General features: G+C 44.8%; 1 protein-coding gene and 1 pseudogene across 2 annotated transcripts in view; both read right to left on the reverse strand.

The window, feature by feature from the left end:
* Nucleotides 1–17,988, reverse strand: part of MYO7A (myosin VIIA) — a 93,048-nt gene that overhangs the window by 39,731 nt on the left and 35,329 nt on the right. For both annotated transcript variants that reach the window (XM_066618974.1, XM_066618973.1), the window contains exons 14-17: nt 8,348–8,485; nt 3,820–3,978; nt 3,362–3,454; nt 1,617–1,711 (exon numbers count right to left, since the gene is read on the reverse strand). In XM_066618974.1, the coding sequence (XP_066475071.1) occupies nt 1,617–1,711; nt 3,362–3,454; nt 3,820–3,978; nt 8,348–8,485 (485 nt within the window). The remainder of the gene's footprint in view (nt 1–1,616; nt 1,712–3,361; nt 3,455–3,819; nt 3,979–8,347; nt 8,486–17,988) is intronic.
* LOC136646266 (5S ribosomal RNA) lies at nt 4,563–4,678 on the reverse strand (annotated as a pseudogene).

Here is a 17,988-nt window from a genome sequence, read left to right on the forward strand (position 1 = left end):
CACTGCCGTTCTTGTCCTCTGCATCACGACCTCTCTCCCTCTCTGAAATCGCCTGGAAGCCACGATCCTTTCCTGCCCCGGCTAGCACGTCCTCTCTTTATATCTTTGCTGGGGTGAGTGGGGATCCCTGGTTGCCTGGCTGCCAAGAGAGCAGCCAGGAGTGGGGGGGAGGAGGGAGGGCAAGCCTGGCATGTGGGGAGGAGCACCCAGGGAGAGTGCTGCTCCCCCAGCTGCTTCTCTGATGTGCACCCTTCCCCTCTTCTTACTTCTCTCTTAGGCTGCAAATCTGTCTACTCTTACCTGGGAGTAAGCCCCATTGCCAATAATGGGAGTCAATTCTGAGTAGATGTGCTTGGGCTTGGGGGAGATGAGGGGTAGCATCCCTGCTTATCTTCCTTCTGAGGGGGATACTACTTTTTTATTTCCTTTATTTAGAAAAACTCAAGCTACTTCTTGAGGTGCATGAGTAGGGTGCACTTGTTTCTGGCTAATGCTGTGCACAGTATCAATAGCCACATCAATGTTTGTTAGTTTCAAGTGCAATACAAGAAGTAGCTTGAGATCTTGTAAATAAAAACAGTAGTAAATATATACACAAATATTTTGTTCCAGATGTTTTATTTTTTGCTTGATAGCAATGGTAGTGAGGGCAGGGAGAATTGGAAGAAGCTTCTGAGCTGGAATACTGTCTCTTGTCATTTACAGTTTGAGTTTCTAGACAGGAACTTCCTGCCTGATGACATCACTTCTGGCTCTGACATCACAGTGATGTCACTTCCTGTTTGATGATATCATTTCTGGCTATGACGTCACTTCCAGGTTGCTGACATCACTTCCGGCGGGCCCCAGACAGATTGCCATTCTCAGAAGTGGGTCCCGGGCTAAAAAGGGTGAGAACCACTGCTCTACTGTTTTCTAGCAACTCCCTATTGCTAGCTCCTGTAGACGGAAGCCTTGGCTAACTTGGAAGTTCTAGCAAGCACTGGCTGAACTCAGCCCGCCTGCCTCTGCCATTCTGCATGACATTGGTTTCAAGCCTCAACTTCTGATTGGCTAAAGAACCGTATATAATCCTTCCAATTGACCTGGCTGAGGTCCAGTCTTGAACATCCTGTGAATGACCAGGGCTAACAAGGCAGGATGAACCCCACTGGTCCTACTTGCCCTAACCTCAGAGAAAGATACAGATACAGAGAAAGATACAGCAAGGTCAGACATTTGCTGGGCCCTGAGGCCTAACAAAGAGCACAAAAGAGGGCTACCACTCTCATTCTCACTTCACATGGCGTACTGGAGAAGGTGAGAGGCACTGCCAGGGAACTCTTAGTATACACACTCTGCCCTGGCTCAGTGTGGCATACATGGTTCCTTCCCTCCTTTTGTCCTCATAAAAGCCCTGTGAGGTTGGTGAGGCTGAGTGACAGTGACTGGCCCATGGTCACCCAGGAAGCTTCCTGGCTGAACAGGGATTTGAATCTAGATCTTCCAGGCCCAAGTCCAATTTCTGAATCACTACATCATCCTGGCCCTCATGATGTGACCCACAATAATTTCAAGGCTATCAGAAATGCAGGCAAGCGGTCAACCTTGAACCAGGATCCAGTCACGCTTCATACCTGTCTTTGAATCCACGGACCACTTTCTGGATGAGGATCACCTTATCCGTGATTGCCTTGTCCCTCTCAATCTCCAGCAGCATGTCATGGTGATCCTAAAAGGAAACAAAGTGACCAGCCAGTTATCTCTGGCCGCTGGTTGAACAGCTTCTTCTCTAGGGGCTTTTTCTCGGCCAGTGATGCAAAGGCTCCTACTCAACCTCACGTGTTTTCTAGCCTGAGCCAACCCTTTGCTGCCCTTTCGACCTGCTCACTTCCCCCTTTCCTGCTTGAACAGCTGCAAGGCCCCGATAGCACTCCCTGGAGTGGAAACTTCACTGTTATCTAAGAAATGGATGAGGGACATACATTTAAAAGTAAGCATACAGATTACACTCCAGTGGCAACACATACAAAAAGAATTGTTTCTCTGCTGAGTGTCGCTGGAACTGGTGCCAGTGACATAGCATTGTATGCAAATGTTGCCAACTCCCTAAGAAACGACAAAGACTTCCTACAGAAGGCACAGGTAAAAACAAAGAGAAACAGATTTGCAAGAGAGTGGAAGTATATAAAGAAAGAGGAAAGAGGCTCTACTCCACCCAAAATCCCCATATATCTCCATAGCCACATCTAACACCCTTTCCATGGCCCATGTGACAGCATCACTCTGCCACCTTTCCACAGACTTGAATGACTCCCTTGGGAACCCTACAATCAATGATCAACACTCAGTGAAGTTCAGGGAGAGAAGATCTCAGAGGATGCTGCTTGGGTGTCAGTATCCAGTCAGACCTCTTCAGCCTCCTGTCAGAGCTGCCAGAGGTCAGATCTCCTTTTTGGACTCCTGCTTCACTTAACAAGCCAGCCCAGCCAAAAATCCCATCAGGAATGGGCCACCAGGGCCAGATGGTGCGATCCCCTTCCCTCACAAATGAGTCTTGACACAGTCTGATCATTTGCATAGGTTTAAGAGACCCTTCTTGTTTTCCAAACAGAGTTCAGAGCTCCAGACATAAAAACTGAAGGCCATTTATTTATTACAATAAATGCACCATTTTTCTGAGTTTAAATAAAAGTCTTGGGGAGCCCACTTAGGACTGGAACCGTGGCAAGAAGGACAATAGCTTTGATCCTTTCTCCTGTCATGGGCCTGATCCAAACCACTACCCACCCAGTGACTGCTATTCCCACCCCCTGAGATTTGCTCCTATTGGTGTAAATGTGGTTTTCAGGAAAGCAACTCTGCAGGTCTCCCTCAACCTGAATTGGGACCAGGACAAAAGGAAGGGTTTAAAGTCCTCCTCAGTCGGTGATCGCTAGAAAAAAAGCGCAGTGCCAGACTACACATGTCTTGTGAAATATGTGGGTGAGGAGCAGTTTCAGGCAGAGCACCATCACCTGCAATCCACCCAGAGATTGTACTGGACAATACTGAATTTGTTTCTGCTAATTCAGGCACGGTGTAACAGGATCAGTGCAGGGGGAACCAAGGGGCTTAAGTAGACACTGAAGCAGTGAATCCCCATGAATCTTAAAAATATCTTTCCCATCCACTCCCCTCTGGGGGTACAATAGCAACTCCAGTCACCAGGGAAACAGTGTCTGGAAGCACAAGCGCTGCTGCTTTCTGTCTCACCACCGACACTGAGGTCCAAATGGTTCCCACCACTGCATTCCAGGGCCAACCTGTTATTTGACACTCACATTGTTTCTGGGCATGCCCAGAGCTGCAGATACTTTCTGCTTACACATTGCCATCTTACCTTCAGGAAAATCTTTGTCTTGCCAATTTGCCAGTCATCATCTTTACCCAACACGGCTTCTGCTATGCGCTGGCATGTTCCACGCAGGTCCTCCTAGAAGAAACGGGACTCTTGATAATCACAAATACCATGTCCCTGCATTTACCAGATATCTCCAGGTGCAAATTCTGTCAACAGTCCCTAGTGTACAAAATGTTCATTACGTCTGTGTACCAATCAAATGGATGTGTGGCAAGGACTGACAATCACCAATGAAAAAATTGATGATGGTAACTGATACACCATGCTTTGCTAGCAAAGTGCAAGTTCCATGAGATTCTAAATGCTAGCCATTTTAGAATTCAACGATTTGCAGTGCACTGTATGTGTTAAATTTCACACCCAGGAAAACAGAACCCATCAGAGCAAATGTAGGTGTGGCTGGGGAAATGAGATTTATTTAAAGGGAGTTATTATACCTGTTTGTAGGCTGGCTTTACTCCTGGCATGAGTACGCGGTACCTGTCCACGAACTCCACAAAAGTATAGCGGATGGGGTAGCCAGCTCTGCGGATCCGGATGGTCTCCATCATCCCAGAGTACCTCAGCTGGCGGACACAGAGTTCCCGGTCGAACAACTGCAGAAAGGAAGAGGGGTCTTCGCTGAGAACCCTTTTACAGCTTGCAAAGCGAACTGCTGAACTTTTAAAAAATACAGTTACAATAACTGATGTAACCTTCATCAGGCACAGAACAGAAATGAAGCCACAATGACATGAACTTCACCTACGCCGTTCAGGGAATAAATCACTGTTAACATAAACTGCAACCATGGCAAACAATCTGCACCTCCAGGAACACAACAAAATTCTCAGCAGCCCTGTTGCTATCGACTGGCTATGCCACTAAAGAGCATAGAACATAATCTAGCGGTCCTTCTGAGTGCTTATTTCTTTGGCCTGCCGATGTTAAAGAAGGGAACATTTTTTTCAAAAAAAAACTCATTCTGATTCAACAGTTTCCCAAATCTTGTCAGCTTTTGGAAGTTGATCCTTTGGCAGTTAATGAACTTCCTAGTATGAGGATCAGTGGTGTACAAAGAGGATGGCTGGGGGGGTTGCCAGGCTGCAGGAGGGTATCCGAGAGGTCACCTCAAGATGGCGGCAACAGCAAGGGTGACAGATTTGGTTGGCAACCTTCAGTCTCGAAAGACTATGGTATAAGCCTACAGCATCCGGTATTCCCAGGCGGTCTCCCATCCAAGTACTAACCAGGCCTGACCCTGCTTAGCTTCCGAGATCAGACGAGATCAGGCATGTGCAGGGTCTGTCTATAGAAAGGTTCTATCTTTCAAGAACCACACAACATTTCAGATGGATCTTTCACGGTCTGGTATCACTTCTGGCCCCCAGTTGTGAATACACAACATTCAATAAAACAAAATGTTCACTGTCTGTGCTTCTTCTTTGGTCATTATTATTGTTTATTTCATTTTATCATAAGAACATAAGAAGAGCCCTGCTGGATCGGGTCAAAGGCCCATCTAGTTCACCTTCCTGTATCTCACAGTGGCCCATCAAATGCCTGAGGGAGCACACAAGACAACAGATACAACCTGTGCCCTCCCCTGCACCTGGCAATCAGGCAGCCTGCCTCTAAAACCAAGAGCTTGCACATACCTACTTTTGGTTTTATGAGGGGATCATGAGGGGATTGCCAAAAATTTATGGGCTCTGGGTGCCAAATGACCTTGGTACACCACTGGAGAGGACAGCTGAAATAGTGCTGTAGTCAGCGAAAGGCCAATTAAAAGGCAGAGCACATGGGTTGTAAGTACTTGCATGCCTCAAACAGTGGCAGTGCTTTTCGAAGGACTCTGGTGGGGAGACTCTGCCTCACCTGCCTCCCCACCCACTGCATGTCCCTGAAGTCCATAAAGCCTCTATGCTCCAGCCACTAGCTCTCACTGCCTCCAGTGACAATTTGGCTGTTGCAGGACTGCAGCTCCAAAAACCATTTGGACCAGGAAGATTCACTTAGTAATAAAGAGGACACCTATATGAAAACAAAATCTGTTTCCTCTTTGACTACAAAGCACAAAAATCCCGTGTACTGCTTAAAATGAAATAATAAATGTCCCAGTGAACATAACACAACATACAAAGCTTCCTGTAACTGTCAACACTCACTGGACTCAGGAAGAAAATCTTCTCTCAGAAAACAAATGTTTTATTTTACTATCTAGCACATGTACAGTCGATTTCCCATTTTAATACAATTCATTCTTTTTGTTTGCTCAGCAACTTTAACACGAAAAAGTGTTGGTCATGACATGTAATGGGGAGCAACTGATAATGTCCTGCATTAAAGAGAACACAAAATATTGTATCCCATGGTACTTGCCGGACCTGAGAATGTTTTAGACCTGAACCAAAAGCACTCACTATTTTTTTCACAAACATTTTCAGCCGTGTCAAAAAAGTGCCATTTTTTTTTGTAATGTCTGGAAAATTTTTTTGCCTATTCACTTACATTGTCTGCTCTTTCAGTTGGTTTGGTTTGTTATTGGTGTAGCCTGGTGGTTCCCAAACAGTGGGTCTGTGGTCCAACAGTGGGTCACGTTCCAATTTTTGGTGGTTCGTGAAATGGACAGGGTAGATTAGGCTATGTGCATCAAGGGTTAGACAGTCTGCTTTTGGGGGGAGGGGGAGCTCTACTTCCCAATCACCATTATAGCCACAGAGGTCTGAGTGGCTGGTAAAGTGAAACTTTTTTTAGGTGGGTCCCAAAGCCAAAACATTTGGGAAACACTGATATCACCAAACCTGATTCACTGATTGGCCCCTGACTGGTTGGGGTTTTCTGGGTGACTAATCTAGCAGAAGAGGTAACCAAAAAGGGGGGAACATACGGTGCCAAAACAGCAGCAAAAACAATAACACTGCACAGGATTTTTTAAAAATTGAATTTTCTCACCATCAAAGGATTAGTGGGGTGTGGGATATTCCTATAAATGAAGGTAAGTGGGGTAGGATGGAAGGCACCAGATGAGAGTGAGGTTGTCGGCCAGTGGGGTAGCTATAGGGGGTGCAAAGCACTAAGTTTTGTAGGAGCCTCACAGCAGAGTGCAAGCAGCCCCTCCCCATTCAAGCTATTCCAGGTGGTGGGAACAAAAATGAGGCATTTGCCTCCATTTTACTCCCACCTCCCAGAACAGCTCCAAAGGGGAGGGGCCGCTTGCATGCCATGGTGAGGCTTCCCACAAAACTTAGTGCTTTGCACCCCCTCTAGCTACGCCACTGGTCTCGGTAGCTCTCCAAGAGCTGCAGGAGAGATCAGACCCTGCCATATTCCCAGTGATATCAACAGGGCATGACCGAGTCTAAAATGGACTCAGAATACATGGAGCTATTACAAGTTGTTAGAATGCTCAATTTTTCCAAGTCTGACTGGGCCATTACGACAGTTACAGTGCAATCCTATGTATGTTTACTCAGAAGTTTCACTGTAAGTAAGTTCCACAGGACTGCAGCCCATGAGTGCACCCAGAGCAGACTGTAGAATTCACGATCGTTTCTGAAATCTACTTTAGAGTTTTGGCACAGTGGAACAAATCCATTCTTCTCCTGGTCAAAATATTTCAGAGCAGAGTACATTTTTAAAGCAAACAAAGCCTATTTCTCTACAGGTTGTCTGCAAACCATGGGCATAATTCAGGTTAAAATCTCTCTCAATAAGTTGAATTTAATATTGGCTAGGTTCTGCCTATAAGTCACAAATGTCTAAAAGTGAAAAAAAATGAGCAGTTTAAAAAAAAATCAAATTTAACAGGAAAATGAGTATCCTTGCAAGGGTGAAATAACCATTTAATATGCATATGATATTTTCTACTTAACTGATTGTGCAACATGTAGTGCAATCCTATGCATGCTTACTCAGAAGTAATCCCTGTTGTAATCAATGGGGTTTACGATCAGGTAAGTGGGTCCAGGATTGAAGTCCTGATCTCATATTATCCGCAAATGCAGAGAGTTCTTTAACAAGGCTGCTAAAGTGGACTATGCTACTATTTATTTATGATTTCTTCAGCACCTCTAGCTTGCACCCTGCTTTGCAATCCTTAAATCCCCATCAGAACAACCCACTGTGACAGGGTATTAAGGATGCAGCATTGTAGGTACTTTATCAAGGGAAAGTTTCATCAAATTTTAGTGGACATGCATCTGAATAAACATGCATCAGATTTCAGTTTTACAGAAGGAGGACTGAGGGTAAGAAAGAATCGTTTCCCCAAGATCTCCCAATAAGTCTATTCCAGAGACAGGATTTAAACTCGGGTCCAAATCCATTCACAGGACAACACTGGTCCCACACAGCAGACAGACAGGACCCCAGAATATCCTGGTTGGATGGCAAAATGTAGTGCAAGGATGTGATTGTGGGTATTCATATAGATATTTGACATTCAAGCTCCAAATATTGGGGCTGGCCAGGGGTGTGTGTGTGTGTGTGACACACAGGACAGGTATGAATCTCTGAAGGGGAAGGAGACTCAACCAATATAGTGGCCAACATGATGCTAATAGGAGTCACCAGCAATGGTGTAACTGAGGGGTGCTAAGCACTAAGAACATAAGAAGAGCCCTGCTGGATCAGGCCAAAGGCCCATCTAGTCCAGCTTCCTGTATCTCAGAGTGGCCCACCAATGCCCCAGGGAGCACACAAGACAACAGACACAATCTGCGTCCTGGTGCATTGCACCATACAAGCGGCCGCTCCCTTTCGGAGCCGTTCCAGGTGGTGGGAGCAAAACAGAGGTGTTTGCCCAGAATGGATGAGATTCCCTGCAAAACGTAGTGCTTTGCACACCCTCTAGCTATTCCACTGGTCACCAGCCAGGAGAAGGTGACTCGCATGTCGAGGGCAGATTTCTAAGCACTGCTGCAAGGCCTAGAGAGAGGCTATTAACATTTTTGGCAGAATAAAAATAAAGCAAATCCAACTTACCATGGGCTTCTTGTACTCGTTGGGTTTGATACACCGGACAAAGAAAGGCTGGCAGACGCTGAGGGTTCTCATCAACAGCTCCAGAGAGCGCTTGAATTGGCTGCTGAGAGTTGGGGAGCGCTTCCTGGTCTCTGCCCCCTGGAAAAAGACCAGCAGCGCTAGGGATCAGTGTCAGGAAATGAAAAGATAACATGAACAGCAGCAGCAGCATGACCCCTTGAGCTGGGTCATAAGGAACACCCTCTGCAACTAGGACTGGCATTGTTGTGTAGAGGGATGGGCTCTGGGCAGCAGATTTAGACTTTTCAACTCATCAGAGTGGCAGCTGAACTGTGGCACGGACTGATTTTATGAAGCCTATTAAGGGCTTGAACACGACCTTCCTTACAGCCCAAACCACCGCAGAGCCTACGGCAGTGGATCTCACAACCTGCTTGCCATCATTTTATGGCAGTGTGAAAGGTGCGCTGCTGTTGTGCACTCTGGAGCCACTGGTGGAAATGGAGGGAGACTCTGCACACCTGCCAGAGGAGCCATGATGCTCAGGTACAGTGTCAGCAGGGGCAGGCAGGGGAAGGATTAAGGTCAGTAGGGAGTGGATCTTGGTGGCAGCAGTGCATGCTGAGAACCCATGCCCTCTTCCCACCTGGATCTACCCTGACCTTATGCCACCGAAATAGCTGGCATAGTTTTGAGGAGTTGTATCGATGGCCAGGCAGCCTATGGAAAGGCAAGTGAGAAATATTTTTACTTGCCTCTCCTGAGCCATCAGATCGCACCCCTCCCCAGTATGGCTGCATAACAAATATTACTGTGTTCCTAGCCGTGAAACCCAGAAGCGTGGGACTTCCACACTGTCTCTGAAAATGAAAGCAGAAGTCCAGCACTTCCATTTTAAGTTCAGCATGTGAGGAGTATGGTAGGAGGGCAACACTCTGTTTCTTGCTTGAGCATGGCGACGCAGGATTGTGTTATTGGCAGGTTGGAGGGAGGTGGGGGAGGCAGACAGGGTAAAAGTCAGTCTGAATACCCTGCCCCCTCAAACCCTTCGCAATCTGCTGCTGATACAATGCAGATTCTATTGAAGGGGTCAGAGGTGCACCAGTGGCCAACCAGACCCCCCTGGACATTTCCACGCAGGGACTAGAGGAGACAGCTTCCCTCTATTGCATGTCTCCAGCATCTGCCTTGGTACTACTACATTTCTGCATGTGTGTGTACATCATTTCTAGCCCTGCACAGTTTTAAAAAAACACAGGTAAGGAAATAGAACATCGGAATGGCTCACAGTGTAATGTTTAAAACTGATTTTTGATCAACACTTGGAGCGTAGCTATAACCTGTCGATCTGATCCATGGATCTACACTGGGAATGAATCTGTTGTATATGCAACACAGGGGCTCTACCACATGCCCTGAGTATGGAGGTTCCATTTAGTCATCTCAACTAATAGTCATTGATAGATTTGCCCTCCCTGAACCAGAACCCTTTTAAAGTTAAGCTAAGGATAGACTTAAGGCAATGAGCAAATATCATCAATTCCCATGCAGTAGCAGGTAGAAGACCTGTAGAAAGAGAGACTGGAATAAAAGGGAAAGAGGAAAATAAAAAGACAGCTAATCAGAAACAAGAAAAGTCCTGGAAAAGTAGAAACTAAAAGAATGAAAGGAGCTTTCCAGTAGGGGCCACTGCACATTATGTTGCCCATTTAAGAATAAGAACAAAAGAAAAATGAAAGGCAGTGGGAACTTTTTCCTGATTTAAAATAGTGCCTGAAGGGTCAGGGGAGCAGTTATTAGGATCAGAACTTCAGCAGAAGCAACGCTCTAGGGTTCTCTGACTCCATTCCAATTTTGTCCAGCTTTCCTATGTTCCTCAGATTGCTTTTTAAAGAAACCCCTCCAGAACACATTGCAAATTTTGTTTAATGTCTGTGTTGACCCTTACTGACTGCTGTCCAACTAATGATGAATAACAGACCCCACTGTCAAGTGATCAAAAGTTGTTTGGGAATTGGTTCATTCATGTTTTGGGGTCAGCATTTATACTTGTTAATTAATGGGTTGTGTTAATTGTCTTAATTAGGGCTGTCACCAGAGGTGGTCTCTGCTGACTTGGCCCCTCTGAGGGAGATTTCAAGACCCCTCTGAGTTTTTGTCTTTCATTTAAAAGCCAAGTCTGGCTCTTTTACTTGAGGAGATAAAAGGCAAAACACACAAACAGGATTCTACTCATATGCTTAATGAGAACTGAACCTGCGCTCATTTTCCATTTCTGGCCAGCGAGTGCCAAAACAAAGGCAATTTCAAAATCATGCCCGCACTTAGATTCTGTTTGTTCCACTTGGAGTTCACCTGGTGGCAAAGACTCAGAACCCCTCATCACACAGTGTCTGGCTAGTCATTATTCTTTCATATTTATCCAGAAATATGATGAAACATCTGTCACATCTCTGTAACTGAGGTCTGTGCACATTACACAAAGACATGTGCCCATCCAGTGACATAGCTAGAGGGGGAGCAAAGCACTAAGTTTTGCAGGAAGCTTCACCACAGCATGCAAGCGGCCCTTCCCTCTCTCCTTCAGAGCCATTCTGGGCAGGGGAGCAAAACAGAGGCCCTGTTTTGCTCCCCCACCTGGAATGCACCCCCTCTAGGTATGCCACTATGCCCATCAGCACACAGAGATTCTAGACTGAGACATCAGTAAGTGTAAAGTCATGCACATTGGGGCAAAAAATCAAAACTTTAGATATAGGCTGATGGGTTCTGAACTGTCTGTGACAGATCAGGAGAGAGATCTTGGGGTGGTGGTGGACAGGTCGATGAAAGTGTCGACCCAATGTGCGGTGGCAGTGAAGAAGGCCAATTCTATGCTTGGGATCATTAGGAAGGGTATTGAGAACAAAACGGTTAGTATTATAATGCCGTTGTACAAATCTATGGTAAGGCCACACCTGGAGTATTGTGTCCAGTTCTGGTCGCCGCATCTCAAAAAAGACATAGTGGAAATGGAAAAGGTGCAAAAGAGAGCGACTAAGATGATTACGGGGCTGGGGCACCTTCCTTATGAGGAAAGGCTACGGCGTTTGGGCCTCTTCAGCCTAGAAAAGAGATGCTTGAGGGGGGACATGATTGAGACATACAAAATTATGCAGGGGATGGACAGAGTGGATAGGGAGATGCTCTTTACACTCTCACATAATACCAGAACCAGGGGACATCCACTAAAATTGAGTGTTGGGCGGGTTAGGACAGACAAAAGAAAATATTTCTTTACTCAGCGCGTGGTCGGTCTGTGGAATTCCTTGCCACAGGATGTGGTGCTGGCGTCTAGCCTAGACGCCTTTAAAAGGGGATTGGATGAATTTCTGGAGGAAAAATCCATTATGGGGTACAAGCCATGATGTGTATGCGCAACCTCCTGATTTTAGGAATGGGTTAAGTCAGAATGCCAGATGTAGGGGAGAGCACCAGGATGAGGTCTCTTGTTATCTGGTGTGCTCCCTGGGGCATTTGGTGGGCCGCTGTGAGATACAGGAAGCTGGACTAGATGGGCCTATGGCCTGATCCAGTGGGGCTGTTCTTATGTTCTTATGTTCTTACATCGGTCTTTTGCTGATCTTAAGCACATTAACTCCAAGCAGAGCTGTCAACTTTCCAATATTGTACTGTTCTGACCAGTAAAGTTAAGTAAATAGTACTGAGATCTGGAAAGCCAGTGGAATCAAATTCTGCCGGCTTCTCTTCCCCACCAGTTCCCACCGTGGCTCTATCTACCTGACCTGCCAGATTCCTCCCTGGCTCTATCCTGGCTCCATTCAGCCTAACCTGCTAGGTTGCTCCAATTGCATCCTTGCTCTTCCCAGCCTGATCCATCCTGTTTCCACCCTGTGCACAACTAAATAACCTTGAAAACTGGCATCTATATTTATTGCTGTACAGCATTTGCATCTTTCAGCATACATATATGCTGCTGTTTGCATGATTCTTCTTTACCCAGGAATACAGACCTGGACTGTGGGCAGCAATTACCAATCACATCGTTAGCCACAACAGGTTTACACTGCTTTTTGACATTGCTGCTTGAAACAACCAAATCTCACACCAGGCAACCCCAAGGGAAATTACTTGTCTAGTTTACACAAGAACACACATTAGGCAAAACATGATGGGAAGACGTGCAAAACAAATAAAAAATGGGGGTTTGCTCTTGAATTTTTCATTTGTATTTGCTTCAAAAACAATTCCAGGATTTCGGAAGGGTATGCTTTTCACACACAGTAAGCCACATGCCGTCTTGCAGAGTCTCAGGGCATCAAACAACTATGAAATCAAATCTCCCATTGCAATAGAGCATCCCCCCCCTCTCCAAAATAAACCCACATAATCTGGATCACATTGCGCCACAAGCAAAAAGCCAACAGACCATGCAGAGATGCTTGCAGAGTACATACTTCCAGATCACTCAAGCAAGTGAGTCACGCTGCATTTTTGGGAGTGCCATAAGACTTTCAGGATAACTAATTAAATTCCATTCCCAGACCCAAATAAACAACCAGCGTCCCAAAGCAAAACCATCCAATCAATTTTGCCAAGGGAAATGTATGCCACTTTCAACATCCTGCTTTTTGCTATGGCAATCCCTGATGCCCATAGGAAGACACACAGCGGCCAGTTGGATTAGAAGCAAAGAATGAGAAGCAGTCGCAATGAAGAATGGTCAATGTACGCTTTTAAAAAAAGTCAACCATGGGAGGAGGAGGAGCCAACAGTGGACGAACAGACATGTCCCCAGGAGCTCCTGGGAGACAGTTTGTTTTCCCCCAAATACTGCAGGTCTGAAGAGGACCTGAAGATCTTTGTTAGGAGAGACAAGATCTTCATTGGTGCAGGTATCGGGGAAACTGAAAGCCCGACCCCGGGGGGGGGGGCTTTCTTCTCAGAGAAATCTAACCATTTGTGACAGTATTGGGGGAGGTGCAGTGATCTTCAATCAAGCTGCTGGCTGTGTGCTGAGATGCCATATAGAGGAAATTAAAAAGCGTGAAGTATAAAGTTTAAGCTGGAAATTTAAGATAAGCAAGTGTTAATATTGTCCCTGGCTCTGATGGACTGATTTGGTTAAAAGCCTGGATATATTGGAGGAGTTAACAAGAGACTTTTTAAGGAGGTTGAAAGTGCTCTTTTTCTCTGTCGTGGAATAAATTGGTGGTGGATTATAATTACAACTATAACTTGGGTGTGAACTAAAATCCAGAATTATTCTTGGACATAATTGGATATAAATACAATTCTCATTAGATTTGAAAGAGCTTTGTTTTCTCTGCACCAGAGACGGTGAGACTGTTTTGCGTTTTGTTTTTCTCTCCATTAACCACACTGGACTGTTATCTGCAAGAGGTATGTAAGGAATGAGGGTGGCAGAGTAGTAATGATGTGGTGGAAGTGAGGAGAATAATATGTTGTGGACATCTAGTGGACTGGAGAGAAATTGCAAAATGGATTCTGTTCCAGAAATGTGGATACAGAAAATCTTGATTAATACAGAGAGATTGCTTGTTATGAAGCGACAACAGCTAAGTTGGCCTTTGCAGATTCAAGCCAGTCTGGAGACTCTTTCCCAACAGACAGATGTCTGTAAGGAACAATTGGAAGATGCGAAGAAACAAGCAGAAGATAAACAAGGGAGTGAAAAAGCGGACAAGGAGGAAAATCAACAGGATGATGAAGAGGCACTGATGGAGATTGAGAAAGATAAGATGGACAGAGTAACAGGAGTGCACAAATCACATAATTTGTTGGAACAAGGAGAAAATATATCCCAGTTAACTAGAAGAATGAACACACCCTGTATAAGAAAGTGTGGATCTATCAGATTCTGTTATAGAGATAAATTATTATTAAAGATATTACAAGAGAAAAAATGGAAAGTGAGAAAGAAAAAGAACCCTGAGGGGTAATCTGAGGGTTAAAGAAAATTGGAGGATTTATTCAGCTAATAACAATGGCCCAAATTTATTTGAAGAAAAAAAAAAGAATACGTATGAAACTGATAAATATGAATTAGAATGTATTAAAAAAAGATAGATGTAAATGTAAATGTGTGGAAGAATTGTTTTATATGTGGTTATTATGTCAAAGAAAAGAAAAGTGTAATTAGACTGGAGTTGAAATAGCTGAGGTGATAATTTTGGTAATTAGATTATTTGGTTTTAATATTAATAAGCAATTGAAGTTAGTTTATGCTTGGTAGAAAGTGAATATTTAGAAAATATAGCATAGGGCATTAGGGAAAATTTATTGTATATTATATAAATAAATGGATAAATCAATAAGAGGCAGAAATGGATGAGTAAGTAGATTAGGAGATATAGTATGGTTAATTGATAATGGTATATGGTATTTAGAACTCCTAAATGTATGTTATATGTTTGTATGTTTGTGTGTGTTAATTTAAAAAATAAATAAATAAATAAATAAAAGGTCAAACATGATCATTAAGTTTTATGATCCCTTATGAGCATATCTGCTCAGAAATACCACCTGTGTTTGTCAATGGTCTTTTTTTGTTTGCTGCTTCTGGTTTGATTGAACTCCTCCCCCCCCAAGAACTTGCATTGCATGCTATTGAAAAATCCTGTACCTTGGAACAATAATTTGCTGAAATTAAAAATACTGAGCATCATTTTGAGCCTATGGAGGTCATATAGGAAATAAATGAAAATAAAAACTTAATTGAACTGCACTCAGATTGACTTTCACCCTGTAATGTAGTGATAGTGATGCAATACAGGTACCAAATGGACGGCGGGAGAAGCGAACATACCACAGAAGGGAACTCTTTGATTTATTTTACCTTCAGAGTGGTTGCTGGTGACTGGCCAAAAGCACTGGACGCATAGCCACAGAGAAACTACAGGGGAGCAAGGCAAAAAAACAAAGAGAGACAGAGAACAGAAAAAAGTGAAACAGGAAGAATGGACCACGCTGGGCGTTCCGAGCAACGACAAAGGCCCGATTCACACCATATCAACAGCTGCCACGTGGCTTTTTAAAATCCAAAGCACCTGAAGGCTTCCGTGTGCGGGGAACCATTTTACCATTGTGAGAACAGGTGTCATTTACCAAACAAGACATGGTTTTAATCACATCAGTGGTCTTCATGTGCTTGCTTCCTTCTTCCTATGTAAATAGCATACATGGGGGGGCAGTGGGGATTTAAATACCGTCAATTGACTATTAAGTCTCTTTACATCTAACCCCACCAGTTTCAATCTAGATCCTTCCATGCATATTCTTTGCCCCAGAATAAAGCCTTCCATTTGCTCCAATTTGAGTCCGTCCGTCCATCCGTCCCCCCACTGGCAAAGGGCAGCTGTAGGGGGTTGTAAGGGGGCCTGATTCAGATTAGGATCAAGGCAGTGTTAGTCCCTCTCCCCCAACTCTACTCCCTGATCTGAATGAAGGCCCTGCACAGTAGCTACATTTAAAAAATTTGACGTGCAGGGATGATATAGGAGCATATCATCCAGTTTGGCCTTTAGCGAAGGACAAGTTCTCTCTCCTGCACCAAATGTGAGTCAAGTGTTTCTAAAAAGGCAGATTTAAAAAAAATAAAATTTAAATGTTATGTCTCATTTAAATATCGTCAATTGACTATTAAGTCTCAGTGTAGACATAACACTAAACACTATGCTCAATGAGAACAAGTCTATCTGAACTGTCAGTTTGCACATGTGCCCCTTCCTCTCCCCAACTCTCTCATGCATAAGAGATTTAAAGTACCCACTTTTGTTTTAGAACAAGCCACAGGCCTGTATTACATGCACACTTGAGGAACTGTGGCTTGTTCTAACCATAATTAGTTAGCCAGGTTTAAATCATGGGTGGATATCCTGGTTAACTAAGAGCACAGTCCTATGCATATTTACACAGCAGTAAGTCCCATCCTGCTCAATGGGACCTATTCCCAGATAAGTCTGCATAGGATTGCAGCCTTACCGCAATTCTATCCACGCTTTCCTGAGAGTAAGCCCCACTGGACACCATATGACTTATATCTCAGTAGACATGCATAGGATTGTGCCCTACATATACTTAGAACAACCTGACCATTCATTGAGTGAAATTGGAAGCCTTAAATTTCCTTCTCTTGTGCAAGTGGTTCACCATGATGTCTGAGCCCAGCCAACATTTGCACAGACTACACCCTGGGCCACCAAAATGCAAGCGGAAATAGAAGGCCTTTCATCTGCTTTTGAAAAGGTTTAGATTCGGTCTTTAGTGATCATTGGGGGTGGGGGAGAGAGGAAAAAGGGTAAAGCCATAAGGAGCTGCCTTTTTCAGCGTCAGACTATTCACCCATCTAGCCAGCATCATTTACTCTTACTGGAAGCAGCAGTCCAAGGTCTCTGGCAGGAGTCTCTGCAAGCCCTGCTACATGACAACCCTCAATAGGAAATGCAGGGAATCACAGATCTTCTACTATAGTCAGTTCTCTTTATATGTGAATTTGTTACCCACAAATTGTTTTTCTGCAAGGGGCAGAATTGTCACCTACCTCTCACTATCCAAGACTTTGTTCTTGTTATCTGCAAATACTGTGCAGGTGCACTTGGGGCGGGGGAGCTTTGCTGAACACAACCCTGATGATGATGATGATGATATGTATCTGAAAGTCTATCTGAGGGATGCTCTGGGGCTGGGACAAGCCCAGGGAAGGAGCCAAGAGACAGGTGGAGGAGGAGGATGGGTGAAGCAACTCCTTTCCCACTGCTGAACTTTGAGGCCTTGTTTTTGGGCCAGCAACCTTCAATGAATCGAAGGATATCCAGCCCAGAGGAGGGAGCATAAGCTGTTGGAGATGTTGATGAGCTGTCGCTATCACTCAGCCCCATAGGCATTAAGATGCAGGTTCATAAAGGTCATAGAGTGTATGGTAAAGAGGGTCTCCTGAAACCTAACCCCATTTTTCCCATCGGCTCAATGATTCAGTATCCACTAGGTTTTCTGGTAACCCAACACTAGCGGATAATGATAACTGACTGTATTAAGTGTACTTTACGGTCCATGCCTCTTCCAGGACTGTGGGGTAGATAATGGGAAATTACAGGGCTGGCACCAGAGGTTAGCTGCTGAGGGTCGATCCCTATGCCCCTGTGCCCATAGCCTCCATGGTGATTGCACGACTCCCAGCCAAGAAACTCAGGGCCCAATCCTATCCAACTTTTCAGCACTGGTACAACCACAATGCAGCCCCGAGGTAAGGAAACAAATGTTCCCATACCTCGAGGAGGCCTCTGTGTCTGCCTCCCCACCACAGGATGCAGTGCAAGCCCCATTGGTATAGCTGCTCTGGCACTTAGAAATTGAATAGGATATGACCTTCAGTCCTGTATCATCTCTTTTGTTCTCTCCCAGATGAAATGGGAGCTTTTTCCTGGAAGTTTCTGTATCACCGAAGGGGTCTCTGGGGGAAAGCCCTGATTTGCAGATTGAGGAACACCTGGAGGAAGTATCAATTGAGCTCCACCAGCAAGCCTCCTCAAAGCACACCAATCCCCCAACAATGCAAAGGTATACTCCCCATGAAACTCGGGAGGGCCCAGGTAGGAGTGGGACCACAGAGGGAAGATTGC

Source organism: Tiliqua scincoides, chromosome 3 (assembly GCF_035046505.1).
Source record: "Tiliqua scincoides isolate rTilSci1 chromosome 3, rTilSci1.hap2, whole genome shotgun sequence".
Lineage (NCBI taxonomy): Eukaryota > Metazoa > Chordata > Lepidosauria > Squamata > Scincidae > Tiliqua > Tiliqua scincoides.